At 39.5% G+C, this 24,891-nt stretch overlaps 1 protein-coding gene across 21 annotated transcripts in view; it reads right to left on the reverse strand.

Annotated features, from left to right (window-relative positions):
* The window catches only part of RBMS3 (RNA binding motif single stranded interacting protein 3), a gene marked incomplete at its 3' end in the record, with an annotated part of 701,513 nt that overhangs the window by 49,755 nt on the left and 626,867 nt on the right, over positions 1–24,891 (reverse strand). For all 21 annotated transcript variants that reach the window (XM_083823203.1, XM_083823200.1, XM_083823205.1 and 18 more), the window contains one exon: positions 22,596–22,646. In XM_083823203.1, coding sequence (XP_083679329.1) covers positions 22,596–22,646 — 51 coding nt within the window. The remainder of the gene's footprint in view (positions 1–22,595; positions 22,647–24,891) is intronic.

Genomic DNA, 24,891 nt, shown 5'->3' on the forward strand with positions numbered 1-24,891 from the left:
TCAACCTCCATCCTTCATGACAGCATGCTGTGGAGCACTGTCATCTCTTGCCTATAAATTACGTCTGAACTCTTTTTTATGCAGCTCATACAAAGGAAGAATAAAGGTATGGGGGGTGAGAAAATTATGTTCTTTCCCCCTCCATCCCAGTTTCCCAGTTTTAACAATTTTAAGTTCTGGAAGGCTGATGAGGGGCAGAAATATCCACATCACTTACCAGGAACCCTTCTTATCCTACCTATTAGGAAAGACAGAAAGTAGAGAATGCTGGAAATGAAGCCATGAGTGAATGGTGTGTTTTTCTAAAGACTTGCTTCCAATCAATAATAGTTTTCAGACAGCAGTTGATAGGTGGAAATTCTGTACTAAGTCACAGCTCATATTATATATCAATTCAGTTCCAGAACGTTGTGGTTCATTCTGATCTGGAAATCCATATAAGCCTCCTTATTAGAGAGGACAAATACAGAAATCAGTATCTCTGTCATGTTCTGTCATGTTAGATTTAAACAGAGCCCTCTCTGACACAATAACCAAAAGAAAACTATCCCAGCCCTGTCTCTACTCTCATTAAAAAGAACAAGTTTTCAGAGCTTAAACACCCCGCCCCAGGTCCCAAATTGTGTTTAATTTTCTGGACTCGTCACCACAAAAGTAACCCCTCAGGAAAGGGTATGGGTAAAATGCACTCCATTCAGTATTGGGATTTGCCCTGTGACTGATTAATCCTGGCTACCCAGCAGTGCCAGCTCGGTGACAGACCTCGAAAACAAGACTGAAGTACAAATCTTCAACAGTGAAGACAGTGAGTTCCTATGCCTCACTCGTGCCTTTACAAATTTTAACCATGGTTCCCCTGCTGTTAGCACTCAACTGTACAAGCCAATTGCTACCAATACCAAGCTTTTGCTGCACCTGGACAACTCCACCATGTTCAGATGATACCCTCAGTGATGTCTGTGCAGCTTCCCATCATTTTGAACAACCAATAATACAGGCACAATCTGGGGCTTCAAAAATGTCCTTACCTAAAAATTTTACAATAATCACAGAATGGCTGAGGTTGGAAGGGACCTCTGAAGATCATCTAAGTCCAACTCCCCTGCTGAGCAGGATCACCGAGAGCACATTGTGCAGGATGGCATCCAGGCAGGTTTTGAATATCTCCAGAGAAGGAGACTCCACAACTTCTCTGGGCAACCTGTGTCAGTGCTCTGTCACCCTCAGAGTAAAGAAGTGCCCTCTCATATCCAGCCAGAACTTCCTGTGCTCTTGTCTCTAATGCATGACAGCAAAAGAAACCAGTAGAGCTGATGGCAGGCAGCACAGGGAGCAAGCAATTCAAAAGTAACCACATTTAAATCAGCGAGGTAAAACTGATGTAAATGGAATCAAACCCAAACCCTCACTTTTGTATCAGCAGTCAAAAAATAGAGGTCTATAGAGGGTGAATACATTTTCTAAGCAAAAATGGGATATTTTAGTCCTCATTTGCTTTAAGGTACCTCCAGTGAAATCAGTTGTGTATAAGCCTTCGTTCTACCAAGGACCTCTAAGTGCTTTACAAACAGGGTGATACACAGAGATCTCAGGAGCTGGCCTGTTATGGGATGGGTATGGATCAACATTTGAATTTTCCCAAGTCCACGAGTGTTCAGACTGGGGGTACTGCCTGGGTCATTGCAGTTTCTGGCCCTAAGGAAACAGGTGGTTTTGATCACATACTCCAGTTCAAATTAATTAATAAGAGGAATCATTTAATCTCTCAATTCATACTGCGAAGAGTTGAAATAATTAATAGAAATGGTTAGCCTAAGTCTACTTTGCTCCACACTTCATTTATTTTCTTTCCAAGGAGGATGAAAATATTGAGGAAACGCACTTAGAACTGACCCTTGTGAATAAAACTTCATTGTGAAAAGTGGTCCAGTCAAGTTAAAAAATAGACATGAAAAGTTCAAAAATGATAGATTTTGGCTATTACTAAGCTAAAATGAATAAAAAGTAAATAACTGATCCTACAAGGATTACTTATTTTCTTTTTAATACATCTGTACTGATTAAGAATGACTAAATTGAAATATTTCCCCTTTTTTTGTCCAGATAAAGTCACTCTTGGGCTGAGATCTTCCTTATAAAGTTTCAGCCCAGAGCACATTTTTACAGCTGAGTTATTATCCTTAAAATATGAGTTCATACTGGAAATGCTGGCAGCCCTCTTAACTATTGTATAGCAGCAAGCACAGCTGTAACATGTTAAATATGTTGAAAGTACATGGGGGGAACAGAGTGGCTCAGAGGGCTGGTAATAGAATAAGGAGTCTCAATGCTGGGTCACTGGGTTCGGTTGTTGCTGAAGTTTGCTGGGACTGAAAGTCATTATCAAGCTACAGCTGTTCAGTTCTGTCCAGGCATCAGCTACCCACAGAGGGACAGTCTCCATCACAAAAAGACAGCACTGCAACTAGTGGTGTCCAACAGTCTTCCCTACGGCGGGAGTTAGCTCCATGCAGGAGAGCACTGATGGTACGGAGGGGAGAGGCTTGCTTGGTCACTGTCGTGCATGCTGCCAGATCGATGGAGAATGTTTACCACCTTCCTGTCACTGCTGTGTCTTTTCAGGATGTTCTGCTTTATCAAAAAGTTGTTAATTACAGATGACTGATCCCAAAACAGCCCGCTTTCTACATTACTGAATGGACCACATCCATCCCATCACGCTGCCAGTTTCACAGGAATTCTGGTGATACTGGTTAAATGAAGACAGAAAGCGGATGACAAAGTACTTTGTCAGCTTCCCAGTTATCGGAATGCCTAGAATGACCAAATACTTTATTATTACCTCTCTCTACACTGACAGCTGGTAATCTCTTGCAATTTGCCTCACATTACAATCCATTTCAATCTACCTCAAAACAGTCCCCAGTTTTTGCATAAACAGATAAATACAGAAAGATCTGCATATTTCATATTCAGGCTACCTGCTCAAAAGCAGCCTTTTGTTTGTCAATGAAAGAACCCACCAAAGCATTGTGGACAAATGAAGTCTGGGTTGGCTGCTTCAGTTTTCTAATGTGAATGGATTTATTGGAATAAATTAGTCAAGTCTCTTTGGCACCCATTATTTATACGTGCTGCAGTAATATCTTCAAAAAGTTTTCATTTGTTATAGCTTTTTGGAGCACCGTTTCCTAAGAGACATATGTCCAAGTCATGTGAACACACAGCAGCCCAACCCTGACATATGGTGATGTTCTCCACACACAGTCTGACTTGGAGAATTTTAGGTTGAAGTCAGAAATGCTTCTCTGGGATGCTTTTTTGATTTTTTTTTAGCTATCTGAATATTGCAGAGGTGCTCCGTTTTCTGTCGGAAGGACACCAAAGTGTCTGTTTTATTTTCTCTGGCATCTAGAAATCAAACTACCATTGTGGTCAAAAGGATGACACAATGACAAAAAGTTCGTAGTTCCTAAGGACTATCAAAAAAGAGCAGTTTAAGAATTGTCAAGGTCTTTTTCTGAACTCTGCTCTTGCCCAACAGAAGTCAATTCTTCAGGCTAGCAGGCAGCTGACTAGAAACTGTCTGCTACAAAATACTGTTGTCAAAATGTCTCGGGCAATACAGAGAACCTTGTGCTGCTGCCAGAGAAAAATAAGCTGGTTGCCACTAGTGTGGTGAATGTACTAGAATGAGTCTTTGACCCAAACTGAATGATCAGCCTTTTGGGTGGCACAGATTAGGCAGCTGAGTCAGGCGTGAGTTCAGGGAGAAGTTTTTTACACAAAGATAAAAGTGCTTTGGAGGAATAATCTATACTATAAATCTAGAGAAGAAAAAAAAAAAAAAGCCAGCTGGACAGTATATGAATATTGCCGAGATGAACTGTAAGTTATTTAGAAAAGACACTTTGAGGGAGAATAAAATATCCTGTGAATTCAGGTCACACTTGGCACATAATTGTGACCAAAAGAATGAAAAAAAAATATGGAGCTGTCAAAATGCAGTGTTTCCACCACATTTCAAATGACATGTCATTTCAGAATTTATCTAAATTTGAAGGAAAAAAAAAGCCTAAAATTAGTTAAATAGCCCAGAAATGAAAATAAAGATTATAGATATTTTGTCTTTGTTCTTCTTCTCACCCTCTCCCCACTCCCTCAGTTTTCTCCTGGAGTTGAGTCAAAACAACATTTTCACAACTTTTTCCATGTCACTACCCTCTCCCTCTGCACATTTTCACTTCAGGACAAGTTTTAGCATTATTATTTGATTCTATCCACAAAGCCAAATTTTATTATTCACAGAGTACTATATATGTAATAGTCTTGTCAGTCCTAGCCAGAGGCAAAGGGTAGCCTCAGAGGAAAAGGAAACAAGAAACATCTAAAGGAAGATAAATAGGAGTGAGATGATAGGCAAATGGGTAATATTCCCATCTTTTTCTGAGAGTTGTGTGGATAGAAAAAAGAGGGCTCTAATTAATTCCAGAGTGATGGGGACTCGAGGGCTGGACTCTGTGAGCTGCATGGTTGTGAATCTTCATTCCATTTGAACCCCCTTCCTCCAAAAACCAAACAAACCCTTGTTCTGTCTTTGACATCAAAAGACACAACATAACTAACAGCAGATGTTCCGATAAACTCCAGTAGAGACCAACATCTTGGCAGCCATATTTCTGTTCTGTAGTGGCTTTTCCAGGCACACAGAAAATCCATTTGTGGGCCTAAAAAGTACATGAAATGGTTCTCTTGTAGTATTTATTGTGGTATTTTCTTGTTCTGTTTCTACTATCTAGGAACTGCAGTATCATGAAAGACCCTGTTCAGTGGTTTTTCAGCCCTGTGTCACTGTAAGGGATTGTAAATCCAGAGTAGTGCATAAATGTGAATGCTTGAAATTGGAGTTAGATGAAGACAAATTTTTAGCAGGAGCCATTTACAATTTCAATGGTTAAAACCTCCATAAACCAACAATCATAGCAACATACAGATTTTAGCTTAGTGAATTTGAAAAATTTGGCTTAAAATTCTGGGCCCACTGAAATCAATTAGAGTTTTGTCTCTGACTTGAATGCTACCAGGATTCCCCACTCTTTTAATCCTCAGAGATGAAGCCAGACTGTACATTACTATGCAGATATCCAATAGATTTTTATACTACAGACACACTGTCATTAATTAATTATCCAGGCAGAGGTGATTTTGCTCTCATTTTCAGGTTTAGACCTCAATTCAGTGATCTTTTTTTCAACAACTCAATTTCAAATGTGGGGTTATTTTTATTTTCTGCAGTGCTTGCCATACAGGCAACCTACGGCTGCCTGCAGACTTGTTTAACCAAGAAAGACAATCTTATTTTATGGCAAGATAGTCATCTTGTCTAGAAGCTGAAGTAATTAATAAAGATAAGGCCAACCAACCTGGGAACAGGAAGGCAGCAAGTCTAATAACAACTTCCAGTATGAAACCATCTAATAAATACTTGTTATGCAACTTGAGAACAATCCTTAGGCTGAAATGTTGCCATAAATTATTCATATGAAAGTTTTGGACAGTAAACAAATTTATGAAGATAATGATCTCTTTGCAATTCATGAACAAAAAAGGGAGGAGGGGTCAATCCCCAGCATAAATTGCAAAGTGTAAATCCGCCAGCTGTAGGCATAAAGCACTGATGCAGAGATTCACTGCAGAAATTGTAAAATAATCCCTGTGCATTTTCTCCTTCCAGAAAGATGGCTCTGAAGAGCAACTGCAATCCAAATAATTTAGCATATAGCCATTTGTTGTTCTTGACCAGAGCACTAATCACAAGTTGGGAATCAGAGCCTTTGGACTATAATGGTTGAATCAAATCATAACTGTGCACAGCATTAGCCCCGGTCTGCATAAAGCTAACAGCTAGCAAGCGTGAAACCTTTGTCGATACAGACTGCAAGGGGGTTGTTGCAAGTTTGGGAAACACTGATGTACGTTTTTGTTTGATGTACCAAACTGCTTTTCCTCAACTGAGGATCCATACTGAGTGACTAGGTGGTTTAAAAAGCTGAATGAATTTCACAATGGCAAAGTTTACTTCCAGTACATTTATTTAATGGCTCAGGCAACTGATGAAAGGGAAATAAAAATCTGATGAGGAGAAAAAAAATTAGACTAGAATCTAGACTCCCCCGGGACAATTTCTTGTGCTTTGTATCCTCTGTACTGACAGACAACATACTTGCTTTCTAGCTAATTACCAACAAGCCTAAAATTTTACATCTTTGATGTGTATGAGATCAAAGAATATTAGGAAATAAAAGTAAGATTAACATAATTGTCTTGTACAGCCATAATAAACTATGACAATGTATACAATCAGACACCCTGCTCATCAGGAAAGCATAAACTAGAATCTATTGAACTGAACAAAAATCTTAACTTTGCTTCCTCAGCAGCTTCCCACCTCTCCTGACACCCACCACTTGATCACAGATGTACAGTCGGCAAAAGATGCATTCTCCCAACAGGCTCGTCTGACACCCCAAGACCCTCGGGAGCTCCTGTTTAATACGTTGAGCTTTACAAAAATGTGCTGCCTCGTGCAGACACAGCAGGCCAGCAGCTGGGAGAGAACTAAAGGACTTCCAGGTCCAAAATCACTTATCTCTACTACTTGATCTAGAGGACTAATTTCTATTTATTTATTTTACTACTATTGCCCACCTTATATGCATACAGACTGAGTACAAACACTCTTTGGGATCACACTCTGGTAGTGCAGGCTTTTCTTACTGTGCATATAGGATATGGTCCCCATCCATCAAACCTGTGTCCTAGTTAGTATGTTTGCTTTAGAAAAGAAAAGGAGGAAGGGGTGTTTTGGTATATGCCTGCAACCAATTCATACTTACCATGGCTAAAATACCATGTTAGCACTACTGTATTTTCTTTAAACCGTCCACGAGAACAACACTGACCTGTGAAAACCAATAAACAGCTGGTTTTGACTGATCTGTCTTCAATGTTTATACATACATTGTGCTCGTTTAGTCCTGAAATATCTAGTACTCCTACTTTCTTATCAGCTCAGATGTGAGAAAAAATAAAAGGCAGCCAAAACTAATTGCCTCTTAAGAGTAAAATGGGGTGGGAATGTTTGGACCACTTCTGCTCATTAAGGTGACATGAAAGGTCCACAGCTAGGAGCTGTGAGCTGCTCCTCAGAGCAAAAACATTTTGAAGGTTTTATTTGTCATCAGGTGGCAGTGACAATGAAAAACGTCTATTGCACTTCAAGACAGCTGGTAATAAAGCAGTGTGGGGAACGACTGACAGAATAACAGTTATTGTACCAATGTAGCTTCTACATTTTACAGCCACTCAGCTGGAATTATACCATTGTATTAAAAGCGGTTTAGGGTATAAAAAGCATTTGGTACAGAAGGACTCTCTCCCTCCCTATTGCTGTATCAGGAATCAGACTAACAACATTTGGGAAAAGCAGGTCTTTTGCTTTTTTGAATGTAGTTTTTACTGTGCAGTTTTGCTTTAGTTCACGCAAGGGCAAGCCTGAAAATGTTTCCTTGCTGACAACTGCCTCATTCAGCACCCTTGCAAGCAGCTCCCAACAAATCGCAGTCTTCAAAGGCACATTGTTTTTGTTTGTTCTCATTGTAACAGATGTTTTGTATCATGTACTTCAACGAACTAATTCATCTGCAAAGGACCGCCTACTCTGGCTGGTGTGCATCCAGCTGTGGAAATAGCTCAAGTGTCATCTGTGGCCACTTTCATTCCATTCTTCTGATCTCACAGGATCTCAGTGACCGCATCCAAGCCCATAAAAAATAAACAGACCTGAGAACATCCTTTTAAAAAATTTCCAGCGGAGGAGTAATGCTACTCCAGGCAGGAAGCCTTTCTGGAAAGAATGTAACTGATGCTGAAGGAAGATTCACTCAGCTCTGGAAGTCTCCTCCACAGCATGCTGTTTTTATCATATGAACTACCCAGTCAATATTAAGAAGCACTGGAGCAATGTCATGTGTGATTTTGATGGTGCTGAGAGCTTCTGACTAACTCAGTGCCATATCAATTAGCCCGAGCACCAGGCAATCAATCACCACTTCCCTAAATGTACTGAGCTCCCATTAGAAGCTGCATATACTGTGAGGCCAGCTCATCTCAGCACATCGAGCACTTTTATATACTGTGGGTCTACCATAATATATTTCTGAAGTAGAAACAAAATCAATCTGAATTGCTCTGGAGTGGAAGCATATCCCATTAATAGCTGTGCACCAAGATTAAAATGTATTAATGGATAAAAAATAGTCTGTGTCTGTAAGAAGTCAATTACTGCTTTCTTGAAAGTGACCAAATAAAATATCCAATACTAATAAAGAATAGACTTTCTGAAAATGCCTTTAAAGTCAGCTGGGATCACTCCATCACGAATCAAAACATGTCTGGGATGGTGCAACCATTCCCTGATTAACTTCCTTAGAAGAAGGAACAACAAGTTGTGCTCTCAATTTATTGAGAAGTTGACCACAGCTTCCCACAGGAAATAAGTAGTTCCTGATAAGATGATGATCGTACACTTCAATATCAGATCCACTGGGTTTGCTAATTACTTTCAAACCACTTAGTCAAGTCACCCATTAAGAGGAAATGATTCAATTGCAGACCCACTGAACTGAGAAACTAGGTGACCAAAACACCTTGTAGAGCTTGAATTATCCACCTGTATAAGAGGGCTCACAATATGTCAAACCAAGGAGTTAATTTCGGTTCTGAGAAGAAACTATGGCTGCATTTAATTAGACAGCTTGGCAGGATTTTTAATACTGTACAACACCAATTATTGGAATATTTCAGAATCATTTCAAAAGACTTTGAAAACCTTCAGGAAAATTAGAGCTTTGCATCAATCATCAGAACTGATTCATCACTTTTAGGAAGTTGCATTCCAAGTCTCTTAACTCTGCAGATGAGATTTTAAAACCTGCCGGCAACCATCCTACATTTTAAAGACGATGATTCATCTTTTCACTTCTGATCAGATATACCTGCTTCAGACTCGCCATCCAGGCGTACCTATGGAGCAGCTGCTTCAAGGTCTAACCAAATCACAGAAAAAGGCTCGAAAAGCTCACTGCAACCCCTGATACTTACTGTAGTTCCTAAGTCAGAGGTTGGCCTCACTCACAGGGAAGCTAAGCAATTTCACATTAATGTGCAATTAATCTAATTAATCACTGCACTAATTAACCAATGATATGTCAAGTTAAAATGGGTGCCTGTCAGAAGACTCTTTTGGGACTTCTAAGTCTTCGTTTGCCACACATTCTAACCTTCTGACTGTTCTGTTGTTGCCTGGCTTGGGCTCCCACTCTGGTACATGTCATGATAGATAGCATTTCAAAAACAGAGAAAATACTTCTCAGAGGGAAACCACTATATTTGAGCAAAATTACTGTCCTTTAGAACATATAACATACAAAAGCAATGCCTGTGATATGCTTAGAACTTATACTAGATATTGGAATTATTAACTTCAAAGAGTTTCACCACTTCTATTTATCCACAAGAATTTTACCAGCACAAAAGAGTTAATATAGCCTTTTCTTCCATGAAAAGACTTAATGTGGCATAATACCAGGTTACATGTAGTCCCAGCTTGGCCGAGAAATTGAAAAGAAAGAGCAAGGCACAATCTTATACCACTTGACACAACAGCATTCACGGCATTCTCCCACTTCCTCCTTTACTTGTCTGTTGAACGAAATGATGAAAGGAGGCTCAAAGAGAATTCAAGTACATTGGCATACTGGGGAGACAAGCCCATATCATCATCACAGAGATAGCAGCTACAGAGACATTTATTCCCTATTGCTTCTCTCAGCATGGTGCAAGTCTGGACGATGCTAAATACAGATCATGGCTAAGCACTGGAGCCCATACCCTTCCCAAAGCTATGACCTATACTGGTATTTAACTAGAAGAGAGATATGAGTGGCATGTAAAACACCAGGAAGAATGATAAACAATGACCACTGCACATCTAGTCTCCATGATAGTAAGTTCTCTTAGATTATGATACCTAAAACTCTCCAAGCTCCATTGCGCAGTCTTTACGATAAGTTCATTTGGCCTATAGCAAAATCACCTCCAATATTCGGAATGAGTGTCATTTATATACATTATTTTCTTTATATTATCCTAGGGGAAACATCCGTGGTTACTATTCACTGAAGTACAAAGCCCAGAATCTCATGATGTGCACACCATGTACAAAGTCCCTGCAAAACGCTTCTTGGTTTAATATCGAAAACTGAGTTTTGTCACCAATGGAAAAATGGTCTGGATTTACTACCTTGGAAAGTGGAGGCAAAACAAAGAAAGGCATAAAGTAGTACACAGGGCCTGAGAGATATCCCTGGAAAGCTGCACTTGCTTGTATCATGAACACCGGTACAGATCAGAAGTAGGTTTGCTGTTGTGAGTCCAAATCTGGGCAGGAAGCCCTAACTCCCGCGTGGTAGCAGCAACAGCACTAAGGCTACCTTTCCAGAACAATTTCTTTTCCCCTCATCTCCCTGCCCTAAGCACTGTCTAAAATTGGCCCCATAGTCACCTCCCATTTGAATCAATGTCACCAAGGTGTTGAGCACCTGTGAAGATTTAGGCTGAAATGTTATAAAATCGGATATCAAGTGAAGGTTGAGGCATGTGAACTGGGTGCTACTGTCTGCAGAAGGCAGCATGAAAGCAGGGGGGACTGCACAAGTCTTTCTCTTCAAATTCTTGTTATTCCTGTGCTCTTTCTGTGGGGAAGATGTGGCCTCTCACAGCTTTATCTATCATGCTGAGAGGTTTTGCGGGTTCAACTTGGAGTGGGAGTTAGCGAGGGAGCTAATACAGCTTTGCTACTTCCACAGACATGAATCAGGGAGAACTGGCACTGCGTACACCTGTCTATCAGAAACAATCAAACTCCTCCTGACAAATGTCCACCCCCTCCTCTCCCTGAAGTAAGACCTGTGACAAGTACCAGGAAACCCTCACTGCCTCCAACACTTGATCCCCATTCAAAATGAGTACACCATGCGCATTTCTCCCCTTTTCACAAGGAAAATTTCTACCAGCAGGAAGAAATGTCAGTGACGCAGTGCATATAATCACGCGCTTCCCAACACACTGTTGGCACTCCCAGGCCACTGGAACCAGGGCTAGCCAGGAGCAGTCCCAGCAGCATAGATGGACCAGCTTCACCACAGCAGGTTTCTCCCACTACCTGCCACTGGGAAATATGCCTCCATCCCCAACCCTGTCAGATGTGGGACATCTGCAAATGTGACGCCCACCCTCTTGACTAGAGGCTGGCAATAGACTAGCAATTTCCAAAGCTGCAAGCAGGAGTCTTTTATTGATCGCACTAAAGAGGAAGGCTATCAAGCTGGGAGCTGACACAGACTCACATCCTGTGTGGATTGGGCAAAGAGGGCGTGCATAATGATTTACAGATTGTCGTACTGGAAAAGTACAAAGGCTGTTTGAAAACAGGCTGTTTGCTGTGTGAATCATACGCAACTCTCTTGTCCCACCACTGAGATCAGTAGCAGGGTGTCAAACCTGTGACCCTCAGCTTTGAGCTGAAGAAATCATCCAAGTTATCCTGGACCAAGCCCTGGATGAGGACTCCACACATTTTTTTTCTGAGTGTTACAGATTTCTAGGAGGCAGAAGTAGACATCTGATAACGAGGGACCCAATTTTCTTCGTGATTTGAGATGTGTGTGTGGTGCATAGAAAAAAATACATCTTCCACACATTTACCCACTCTGAAAAGCACAGTAGTGAAGGGCTACACCTGGGATATTGGAAGTTAGAGACAGGGTTTTTCTGGACAACAAAGTGATGTTACAAAAACTCTCCGGTAGCTTATTTAAAAGGCAGGGATTGAGAAAGCTGTCAGCAGACATCCTTTAACTAGGTACATTCAAGGCTGTAGTCAGTAATAAAGAATAACAAATTGCATTTAAACTACAGTTAGAAGAAGTGAAATTTCAACTGGTGGTTTCCACTTTTCTTTCAACAATGGGCCATTTGATAAGAAAGCCTACCGTGCTGGAAGTGCATCTCTCCTTGGCAGGTAGTCCAAAAAATAATCATTCAGTGGTTTCACTAAATAACAACTCAGCACTCCTTCAAAATTCCTCTGACTCTGTTGATATATCACTGTGTTGCACAACTCATTTCCATCAACCTACTATGAAGCAGTCAAGGAATGTTCTGTGTTTATACTATTGTATTTCACTATTTGTTTTTTCAATCATGTAAGAAAAAGAGGTTGAAACCATACTCTCAACAATGTTGCAGACACCACTGATTCTTAACAAGAAACTTTTTGACACACACTGTTGAATGCATGGACTTGTAACAGTCTTATTCCTAATTTGCACTGGTTTGAGAAGAAAACAAGGCCATGAGGTTACAACCTGAAAACTGTAATTAAATGATCAGTCTGCTTAACCTCTTTAGGAGCGAAATCAGTTTAGGAAAGATACACATGATTGGATCTAGATTTGTCTCTGTACTGAAAAGCTTAGGTCAATATTACATTCTTTATAAAGACACTTGATCTGAAAAGAAAGCATTTCATCTAATAGAATAAAAAATGAATGGCAAATACTGTTAAACTGTATTCAATAATGAGCTACTACTTACGATAGCTTGGAAGTTTCTAACTTCCAGGATGTCTAATCTCAGTGTACATTTATACATTGATATAAAAAAAACTGTTTGAACTTTCTCTGCAAAAATAATTTTAAAATAATTATGTTATTAAGATGCCTCACCAGTTACAGTCGAGGAGGTGTTAATTAGTCAACCACTTACTCAGACACCTCAGTAAGTATATCAGGAACGAACATGGGGAAAAAAAAAAAAAGGACAAAAAAAGCTACATCTCACAGAACAGAAGTAAGAGTTGCTAAAAATCTCCTGAGAGCTGACAAATGATATTCAAACACCTAACAAAAGACTTCTCAAACAGATATATGAAACACAAGGACAGAACCCAGAGACAGGCTCCCTATTCAGTGAGGATGGGGTACAGATTAAAGGTAATTCAGAAGCAGCTCCAACAGGAGAAGGACTTTGCCTCCATTTCCTGCATGAGTCATCAGACAGCAGTGGCAAAGGCAGCTTTCTGGGAATGAAAGTTTGGGCAGAAGGTTGAATACAGTCAAAGGAGATGAAAAACCCAAAGAAGTCAATGAACTCATGGTGTGGGTGTGAGTGAAATAAGGAACCAGGACTGGATTTTCTCTACTGGAGAGTAATGGAAGAATGGCACATGTAATCACAGGTCCAGAGGCCAGGACTAAAGGATATTAATGAAGATGGAACATAGATAAACCAAAGATAGAACTAGCTAACCTCATTTTTTAAAATAAAATGACCTATTTTCTAGACAAAGGACATGTAGCAGATCTAAGCTCTCTGAAGGTCAATAAAGTATTTCTGTTAGTGCTACACCAGCAATTACTAAACTTTGGGGATGATAAAGAATTAAAGTAGGGTCACTAAAATCTCCATAATTTTTTTTTTTCTCATCCAATATATAATGCCCTTGAATAATAAAACTTGGGGAAATGATGAGGTTGCAAGGCACTGTCAGCAAAGTGGCAGATCGAACTACCACACAGGAAGAACTGGATTAAACAGAGCAAGGTGCAATTGCGTGAAGATAATTAGGATAATAAATGGTTTCCTTTATAACACAGGAGCATTTGCTGGAAAACTGCAAAAAGAAATCCTGGGTATAGCACTGAATTACAGGATGTCTGCATTACCAGAGTCATATGCACAAGGGAAAAAGATGTTATTTTATAATTTAGCAAAGTACTCCCAGCAAAGAGAAGAAAGTATGAATTCTGTTGTACAAAGGGTTGGAATACTATGAGCATTGGCCCGGAAAAAATAATTCAAAGTGGAACAGATCCAAAGGAGGGTCAATGTGACAGCCGGACGTACAAAATTGCTAAGTTACTGCAAATGCATAGTGATGTTGGCATAATTAGCTCAGCAAATGAAGATGCAGGTAAGATTTTTGTCTATAAATTCATGTGGTGAACATCCAGAAGAGAGAAGATTTACTGAAGGTAAGGGAGAATGTTTGATCAAGAACAGATGGATGTAAAATGAACAAAAGTACCTTCAGGTTGGAAATTAAAAATGCAGCTCTAAGCCTCAGAGCAAAGGTGTTCTGAAACAAGACTCCTGATAGGATTAGCAAGAGGCAAAAAATCAAACTAATTAATCAGGTTTTGGAAGGGATTATATAGCATGCTTCCTGGATAGAGCAGGAATCCTGACTCATAAACTGGTCACTAATTCCTTAAAGGACAATATTATAATTTTTTACACAACTCCTGTGCTAGAAAATCATGATGTAATCTGAAGTAATATATACATTAGCTAATTTCCCTGACTTATGTAAATTGGTCCTCAAATACTCTTGCATAACATAATGGTAATTTATGGTCGCACTTTGTTCTAAGAATTAGGAGCATGCCAGAGTCTCCTTCATCAACTTTTTGCTGCAGGCATGATTCTCTTCTCAGTCTCACAGTTTCACACCTATGTAACTCAATTTTCTTAAGTGAAGTTAACTCTTGATTTGTACCAGTAAAAATTAGACCCGACATTTCTTTTTGTAGCTAGGACAGCTTTATTTTACTATTTAACAAGACAACCCTAAATATTAATAATATAATTGTGAGGCTGTGTTTAGATGCTCTTGTTCCATCGGGCATTTCAGAAGCATTCAGTAAAAACTATTTAGTGGTATGACAGTTTTATAATATAAACAGATGTGATTTTTTTTTTTTAACTCAAATGAGAAACTGAGGCTGAGAAAAAAGATGTTTTCTCCAAGGTCATGCACCAGATCAGTGGCAGAAGAAAAAGTATTTATTACTAAGTGCTCTAAGTCTATGTATATCCTCTGAAACCAGTGCAAAGAAAAGTAGGCTTAGGTCAATAAGGAGCTCTGGAAAGAATGATTATTGCCATATATTACACTTATAACTGAACAAATATTTGTGATTTCTATTTGGATTTTGCTTCCAATGCCAGTGGAATCCTCTGGGACAAAAACCTGTATAAATAGCATACTTAAAATAGTTACAATAATTTGCAGTTTACAGCTTGATTCTTACATTACGCCGTCCTCTCCAGTTGTGTCTAAAAAGACATTTTGTTGAAAGCCTACAACTTACTTGATCCTTCACTAGCAGGAATTCACATATACAATAGTGAGAGATTGTGCCAGTCCTTACAGTTCTTTGGAGAAGGGATGCCCTCTTCTCCAGAGCTGCCCAGTGCCTCATCTGTAATGGCAATGCGGATTTTCTGCAGTGCAGGGATGGGATTTGGGAAGCCCAAAGGAGATCCAGGTCCCTTTCTGCTGGAGAACTGTTCTGCAGCAATATCCTCTATCCTGTACTGTCTGCACTATGGAAACAAGAACCGTGTCTCCATCATGGGAAAGAGACCCACCACCGCGTGCAGCAGGCACCAACAGTAGATTACTCCCAGCCTTGTCACCAAGTAGTGCGAAACCTCTGCGCTGCCAGAGCACAGAGCTTTTTCAAAGCTTTTCGCTGCCTGTGGCAGATGAAAATTGCTGCCTTTCCTTTCTGCCTTCACAGAACATGCATATTCGGCAATTGCAGTACACAACCATCTGTGTTGCAAGTGGGCTTGTGTCCTGCTTACTACTTGAATATTGGACAAACCCACATTTGCTTAAACAGGAGTAGCAAAGCTGTCACTGCAGAAGCTGAAATATTAGCATCAACTTCCAGACAATGGACATTACTGGAAAAAAATAAGAGATGGTCCATGATGGAGGATAAACTTGAGAGGACTGTAATATACGTGTATCACATGCCTCTCTAGTTCACAGCACACATGTATGAATAACCATAATGCAATACACATGGCAAAATATTTGAGGGTGAGCTAAACTGAGAAATCATCTGAAAAATTTATATCACCTGCTTACCTAATTCACCACTCTGCTGAGCCCATTACTTTCTGCACACTCATTAATCTAACTCTTGGACTATAGTTAATACCATGTGCTTACGCAGTCCATCACTCTTTACTGATCCTATCAAATGCTGCCTACTTATTAATCTACTACCTGGACAATAACTAACATGGTGAGTGCTCACCAAATGAGGATTTTTTGCTCAAAATGGCGAACACGATATATGAACCCTTCCGTCTATCTTCAGGTTTTTGACTTAGTGTAAACTCAAAACCTTGTGTAAATGCAAATCTACATGCAACCAGAGACATACACAGTACATACATTATATGAAATAAACATATTATTAGTGATTTCCAGTCTTAGCAAATGCACATGAAGTTGGAAAAGTTAAAATAGACTGCAGGTTTTGTACAAAATTAGAAATTGATTTTTTAAAAAATGCACTACATTCTTCCACAGAAGGTACTCTAATGTCTATTGATTAATACCTATCTTTTAAAAAATAGCCCCCTTTGATAAACCTTACTGCTTTTAAACAGTTGTCATGTTGAGATTTTTCTTGACGATGTGGGTTGATAGTTAAGGTTGCATCTTTTCTGTTAAAAAGAAATCAATATTCCGTAACCACTATATATCTCAACCAGAAATTCCAAACTTCAAACTCTCTGGAGTACCTTTCAGATTTAGTGTCAGCCTTCTTTTCCAAATATCTTTTCCATTTACATTTATAGATTTGTATTAAATATACATATATATGTTTTTTTCCACTAATGTCCTTTAAAATATTTTAGACTGATGGTTTATCCATTTAGTGTTCATATTATTCATAGAATACTTGAAGGAAGATAAAATTTTACTAGAACTCTTATGACTTTTTAAGGTAAAACAGCAATGCACGAGTTCCTAAAATGCAACGGCTTGTCTACTGGAAACACTTGTGGTTCTCCTGTACATGTTTTCTAAGTGAATCCATATGTGGTGTGTTTTTCTGCCATCATAAAACCACCCGATTTCACTAGGGGGCTCTAGCAGAGTGTCAAAAGGGGTTGGAAATCTAACTTGGATTAAGCTTTTTCTGCCATTCATATTAATTCATTTTAATTTCTACAACAGCAGAACAAATGACTGCAGCAATACTTCAATATGATTCCAGAAGAGCTGAATAACCAGACATACGAGCCCCTACACTTGACCACAGTGTGTGACTTGGGTGAACTGTTTACACTTAGTTCCTTTTACAGAGCTGTGAGCTTGGGTTACAGGCATTGCTTTTCTGTCCTCTGCAGGCAGATGCCTGAGTACCTACTTTCCTTAACACCACAGCACCTGGCACTGGAGAGGGTTGGTGAGTGAGTGCTCAGCTGAGTTTGAAATTACCCATTTAGTAGCAGAGACAACTTCTATATAAGGCCGGTGCTGGGCAAGAGGCAGGCAGAAATGACCTCATGTGAGCCTGCCTGTCCCAAAGGAACATTGCCAATTACTGTCTTGATTATCAGAGTTATAGAATTGGCAGTCCTTGATTTTCTGCCTCGGGAAACACTGGAATTAAAATTGTTCAGCAGAACTTTGGCACTGGTATTTGGTTAGTTATTTCAACCTCTAAACTCTTTAGCCTTAAAAGTTCAAGTAAGTTCATGTTCAAAGGATCTCTTAAAAATACACAGCTAAAAGTTAAAAGAATAGCTGGAGATTCCAATTTCCAAGGATTATTTCCTGTTTACTTTTCATACCATCTAGCTGAACTCTCACATTTCATCTTGGATGCAGGACTCAGCTGTCTACAGAGGACATACTTTGTTCCCTTACACTTGTACACCGAAATGCAAGATGGACTCCTGGCTCGATTTGCTAAAAAGGTAGAGCAACAAACGCGAGGTAAAGAAAGCAGCCTTGGGAGAGGGACACCAAAAGGAGCACAAGGAACTTCTTTGTTCAAGAGCGTAGGAATCAAAACACTGAAACTGCTCTGGTATTTTGGGTACTATCCAAAACAACAGAGTCGCTAGTGAGAAAATGAAAACTGATATATTTCAGTTGGACAGTTTGTACTTTTTATGCTACATTCATGCACAACAATCAAAAGGCAAGATTCTGGAGTCGTTACTCAGCCTAGCTTCTCACTAAAGCAGGGGTTTTACGCTGCTTATGAAATAAGGAACGTTTTTGTTGGTGCTTTTAAAAACAGACTACATTCAGCCATGGGCTAGAGGAAGGAAGACAGGAAAAAAAAAAAAAAAAAAAGGACGTTTGTTAAGCCATTGACCTTTCTAAAAGGGCTGTAAGGCCTTGAGAAATGTCCAGAAGAGAAGTTCTCCCAAATGCACTTTTATCAATAGTACGTTTTTCCATATGCTGCTCTGCTTGCACTTTTCGTGATCCCACTGGCATATTCTTTCTCCAACTACTATGCAGAAACTGTTCAAGACTGACAAGAACATATGGGGGCATAGTTCTACTGGAAAATGAAAGAGGATAAGTGTAAAACCAGTACGCGGTATTAGGGAAGAGCATTTCTGTTGGTTCACTAAAAAAAAATAAATGCCTCTAGAGAGCAAGAGTACACATGATTTGAAATAAAGATTTGAATCAAAAAAGTTTTACACAAATGTCACTATTAATAAAGATGAAGATTATCTATACATGAATTGAGTTTAAACAACATGTTTTTCAAAGTTTTCGCTGAACCATAAGATGGCCTTTGGGGACTGTAGGAAGAACACACTAATATGGCAAATACTATAAATCCCCAGAATAACTCTTATCCCATTTATGTTTTGATTCTGTCATCGCTATCCATCTACCCTTATCCTAAGGCAGTAATGAAATACAAGACTTCTTTCAAGTAGGGATGAGTTCACACTGTACTTTGAAAGCCATAGTTAACTAAACGGAGCCCAGACTGTTATCAGTGGATTAAATGTTATGCCATTATGAGTCCAACTCCACATAGCCATAACTCTTCTGCAGCTCGCCTTCTATTAAAGCTAGCAAGAGGGACCATGGCACATGGAAAAGCAACAAAACTGGCAAAAGTGAGTCATTCTTATTTGGACACAGTGAAGTTAATATGGTTATAAAGTGGTTAAGGCTCCATTCACAAAGGATGCATTTTCAAAACTGAGTCACACATGAGCCTAAAGGTAAATTTTTCATTGTGTTCACGTGATTCTGGAATTCTGATTTCTAAAACCCTGAAGGTTGTGCAAGCACAAAGATGTGGGAGGTGTGACCCTTCTATTCCAGCATAATACTAGTTATTCTGAAACAGCAATGCTACTTCAATGTATTTGTTACTAATTTTACACGTCTCTTAGTAAAAAGCTAGCAAAATTCATGGAAAACAAAAAACTCATCTTTTTAAATTGCATCTGCTCTTTGGCATTAAGCTAGTATATCAAGGTTAAAAGTTACAGGGAAAATCATGAGTAAATTATCCTATATTTTCAGAGTCCTTGACTGCCACATCTGACCTGAGAAATTTTTTCCCAGTATTTCTGACCATTGTTTTTTCATAGAATGTCATTTTGGTTATTGTCTGTTTTTAAGAAGATCACAAAAGTAAGACAAATGAGGCTGGAGAAGGGAAAGCAATATCTGCACATATTTTCCAGGTAATATATATGTTGTTGCTATCTATTAGGGCCAGAAGTTTATCAGGTCATAGCTGAAAAGCTACAGAAGAAATCAGAAATATAATCTTTTACCATAGTGTTGTTTTTTGAATTCACCAAGTAAATGAATACAGAATGCACACATCAGGAAGATGTGACTGAAATTGATATATGAAGGGAAATAAATGAGCAACATCTCTGGCAGGCCACCCAACTGTGGGGGGATATCCGTGAGGGTGGAGCAAGGTGTTTAAATGACAGTGGACACAGAGGTGACAAACGAGCAGAGACAGGCAGCCAGAGGAAAGGCAGGCAGAGGCAGGGCTGTGATGCTGTGCAGCACAGCTCTTTCCTCCTGTTGGCAAGCTCGCCAGCCCGGGAGCAAGCTGTCCTGTCTGTGCATGGCACTCTGAATGAAAAACCTCCTTTGTCTCCTCTGCAGCATGGGCCTGACTCTTTTTCTGTCATGAGGGACACTACGTGGTGTTAAATTATACATAAGTATCAAGTAGGAGCTTCCTTCTGAAATGAAAAACTAATCATCCAGTAACATAATTTAGTGGATATTTATAATCAAAACGAAAAACTAACTGTCGGCATTTGTGCAATTCATAGTGTGCTTTCTGTAAGAGTTCATCTTTATTCAGAAAGAATAACACAGGCTTAACAACATGTTCTGGTTCCTGGGGCAAGGGGAATGTAATATTTATCTGCACTGGTTTCCAATGGGACATCATGCACCGCAATCAATCATCACATAAAATACTGTGAAGTAAAGTGGTAGCAATTTAGATAATAATATGGCAAACTAAGTTACGAGAAGAAACAAAAAACTAACCAAATTAGAAATTTCCCAGTTTCATCAATTCATTGGGTCTTACATTCTGACAACTTTGTCATAATCTTTTCTTCATACTTTTTTAAGCTATGGAGCTGTCTAGAGTAGAGTCTATAGTTAGGCATGAAACTAAAGTAAACTTGGAATAGACACACTTTCTTCATTTCCTTTCAAAAGATAGTCTGTTGTGTAGTAATTCTCTGACAATTTTTCAGACATTTCTAATAAAGAATTCAGATCTGAATGAAATCTCAGGAATAGTAGTTCTGCCTTTCTGCTTTTATACTTCTCCAGTACTTAAGCCCTCGTGTCCATTTATTTAAGAACATAATCTTGGGAAACAGAATGGAAAAAAGTTTCCGTGAAAAGACTGGAATAGCTACAGACAATACATGGAGGTAACCCATAATGTCAGTGACACCAAAACTGAAGAGTTAAACTTCTTATCCACTCTCCCTCTGCTTTTCCAAATAAAAGCACATATCCTTTCACTGATACAACTCTCTGACTGGCAATGAACACAAATTTAACTCGACACGTTGAGGATGCCAGTCAATATAAAAACTGCTTTTCTCTTCACAGCCCTTTAGGAAGGGGTAAATACATCCAATTACCACACCAAAATACTCACTGCTTCTAGTACAGAACATAAATGCTTTGCTGAACATGGTCAAACAATATTCAAACATATATTTAAACAAAAACTGGAATTGGTAAAGTGCTTAGGTTCTTCCTGTTAGAAAGGGAATATTTCTGCAAGGATCAGAGATCCTTTGGCTTCCACAGGTCTGATGACACATTATATCCACACTTCTAACATTTCTTGTGGTCTGCAATTAAATCCAAATATTAGAATACAGAATTGATTGTTTGATACATCTTGGTCTCCCTACAAGGAGCACAGCAGTAGCTTTACTCCACTGAGATGGAAACTTCCACCAGGGTCTGCAGAGAGGTGCAGCACCACAGTGGTGGTTATTGTGCTTCCTGGAGACGGTCAGTCACATACTACAGTTATTGCCTGGTTAGAGAAAACTGAAAAACTTCAGACGGATGTGGAAGAGGAGTTCAAAGTGGGATGAGAATCCTGAGCTACTAAACAGATGTACGTAGTGTAATTATATCTATGCTTTTGTATAGCTAACTCCCACCAGAAAATAATAGATGTTAATCTATTATGAGGTCAAAATATTTGAACGCAAATGAACATAATGAACATCCTAACTAACACTTAATGAGCAATCCTAAACAATACACCTTCATTTTAGTTTTACCAACCTCATATAAATCAATGTATCAGTGCTTAGGTGGAATATACATTTGAATTTTGATTAATGGCACTGTTGAGTGGATCCGTGCCTGAGAAACTAATCAAATGTAGGAAACAAAATGAAAACAATCTGTAGGCAGTGGGGTTCAGTATGTTCTTTCCTTCTAGTGTATCACTAATACTAGGGAAAGTGCATCAAAACTCTTCTCTGAGGTAAACAAAAAATCACCTACACTGCTTCTAACAAATGGTGCTAAGAGTTTAATGCTGCTTTAAGTAGTAGTTATAAATTGATGAAAGATGAAAATTTACTCAGAAAAAAAAAGAAAGAAAAAAGAGTTGACTGGTCAAATCATAAAGCAGATTCAGATTTGGCAGAGATTATGTAAGACAGCTGTGCTTCACCCTTTTCCAGTACTTGAAATGCATTACTGAGGATCCTTTAAAGTATATACAACTACAAAGGACTTTTTTGATGGATAAGCATATAAGGGAGGGCTAACATGTGTTGATCCTGACAATTCAAAGTATGCACGAATGTAGCTGTCTTGCAGTCCTTGAAGCAAAACTTCAGAAACTATACTTTAGAGATAGTTATTTTCTTATAATCAATGCAATTAGATAATATATCACCCATTCCCCCCTTTTCACTAAATCAAATCATGTTCCTTAAAGAAGCATAATCTTTACAGCAGAGGGTTCTTGTCAAAGGGAGCAGCTGGCTGCTCTTACATGACCTAGGACTTTAATGTGGCTGACAAGCAGAGCGAGGCTACGGTGTAAGCACTTTTATCTGGATATTAGCACATATCCACTTACTGTTGGTTGCATAACATATGGCGGATGAGGCATCCATGAAGTACTCTGGACCTGCATATCAAATACTTTCAATTAGCACAGAAAAGTTTAAAACAGAACTCCAATGATTTACATGAAAATATTATTTTTATTGCAACTACAGAGCTCATTTTGGTAAAAGACTTAAGGTATGTAACTCTATGCAAAAATCATTTATGCTTCATAAAGTTATTGACATTGGAAAAAGCTTTTAAATTTCATTTGATAATGTTCCACCAAAGTCAGAAGTCTGAGAGATTGCACCACCAATATGATGCACAGTTTTATCTCTTAAAGTAGTCTTCAATATTCCATGTTGTCCTACTTTTTCATTTGTATTGTTTGCTTTCATCCATCAATATAATCATGAATATGTCATCCAACTGACAGTGCAGCAGACATAAAATGTTCAAAGTTTATTTCTGAAGTACCCACATAAACTTTCAAAGGTATAACATTTTCAGAGATCCCAGAATGATTTATCCCGTTTTCAGTAAGAATTGCAGATCTAATTCAGAGTTTTTGAAGCTTACTGTGCTTGAAAGCTTCCATTGCAAAGCTGGCTTAAGATGTCCCTGTCCCCAGAAGCAGCTCTTACCTTCAGCATCATGGGGTCCATGCTCACCTGAAATCTATGCCTCAATGAAGTCTTTCTTTATTGTTTTGCCTTACTACTGACATGTAACATATTCCATGGATATATCAGCTCTACTGACAGTGAAATATTTACAAAGTTCTTGTGCATTTGTGGTGCCATCTCTGAGCTGTAACTGCCTCTTCTGCTAAGTGTGGACAGCCCACCTGCTAGCATAACTTGGAACTAATCCCAAGAACCGTGTATCCTGGTTTTCTTTTGCATCAGTCTGGGCAACACAACAAACAGAAAGTACACAAAAATATACCTGTGCTACAGCCATCAGTGGGCATCTCACTGGCTATCCCCAAGCTCACAGAGATGGGTGTATGGCATCTCAGACTGAGCATGAACAAGGATGAGCAGGAGAAAGCCACAGGGTCCCCATTCTCCAGATACGAAAGTCAAAGAAAATGACAAGAATCCTTTATCTTTGAAGATCAAGTTTAAAACATATTAAGTGTACAGCATTACCTGTAGATAATAAAATACCACCTCAAAACAAAACAAAACAAAACAAAACAATCTTAACATTAAGAACAGCCCACCACACAGCTTTGCAAATTTGGGTAGCTTTTCTCACATAGGACTCAGGACTGGAAGAGTACTGATGGACAGAAAAAAATGGGATATAAGTATAGACTGGGGGATGATAGGCTGGAGAGCAGCCCCACAGAAAGTGATCTGGGCGTTCTGGTCAACAGCAAGTTGAATATGAGTCAACAGTGCGTCCTGGCAGCAAAAAAGGCCAACCATACCCTGGGGTGTCAGGCATGGAATTGATAGCTGGCCCAGGGAAATGACTGTCCTGCTCTTACCTGTGCTGGTGCAGCCTCACCTTGAGTACTATGTGCAGTTTTGGGCACTACAATGTAAGAAGGACACAAAACTACTAGAGCGTGTCCAAAGGAGGGCAACAAAGGTGGTGAAAGGTCTGGAGGGCAAGACGTGTGAGGAATGGCCTTGGTGTGTTCAGCCCAGAGCAGAGCAGGCTGAGGGGAGGCCTCATGGCGGCCTGCAGCTCCCTCACGAGGGGAGCGGAGGGGCAGGCGCTGAGCTCTGCTCTCTGGGGACAGCGACAGGACCCGAGGGAATGGCATGGGGCTGGGACAGGGGAGGGTCAGGCTGGGTGTTAGGGAAAGGTTCTGCACCCACAGGGTGGTCGGGCACTGGGACAGACCCCCCAGGGAAGTGGTCATGGCACAAAGCCTGCCGGAGTTTGAGAAGCATTTGGACAATGCTCTCAGACACATGGTCTGATTTTTGGGTGGTCCTGTGTGGAGCCAGGAGTTGGACTCAATGATCCTTGTGGGTCCCTTCCAACTTGGGATATTCTGTGATTCTATGATTCTAACTGAAATGGGAAAATGTATGGCCAGTGATCAGCTTCATATATGTTCCCAGAGAATGGCTAATAATAAAACTATACAACCCGGTTTTGACTTCCATCTCAGAAAGCCAGAACATGGCAATAATTTCCCAGTAGAGATCTGTGAGGGATATGTTGAAAAGAGAAATTCTGAAAGACAAAATGTGTGGGAGACTAAAGAAGGATATGAGGAGAGTTATCCTAAAATATCTTGCTTTGTCAGGGATTATTGGATAAAAATGAGTGCTGTTAAAGGATGCTGTTACTGGAACAAA

This window comes from Anser anser, assembly GCF_964211835.1.
Source record: "Anser anser genome assembly, chromosome: 2".
NCBI lineage: Eukaryota > Metazoa > Chordata > Aves > Anseriformes > Anatidae > Anser > Anser anser.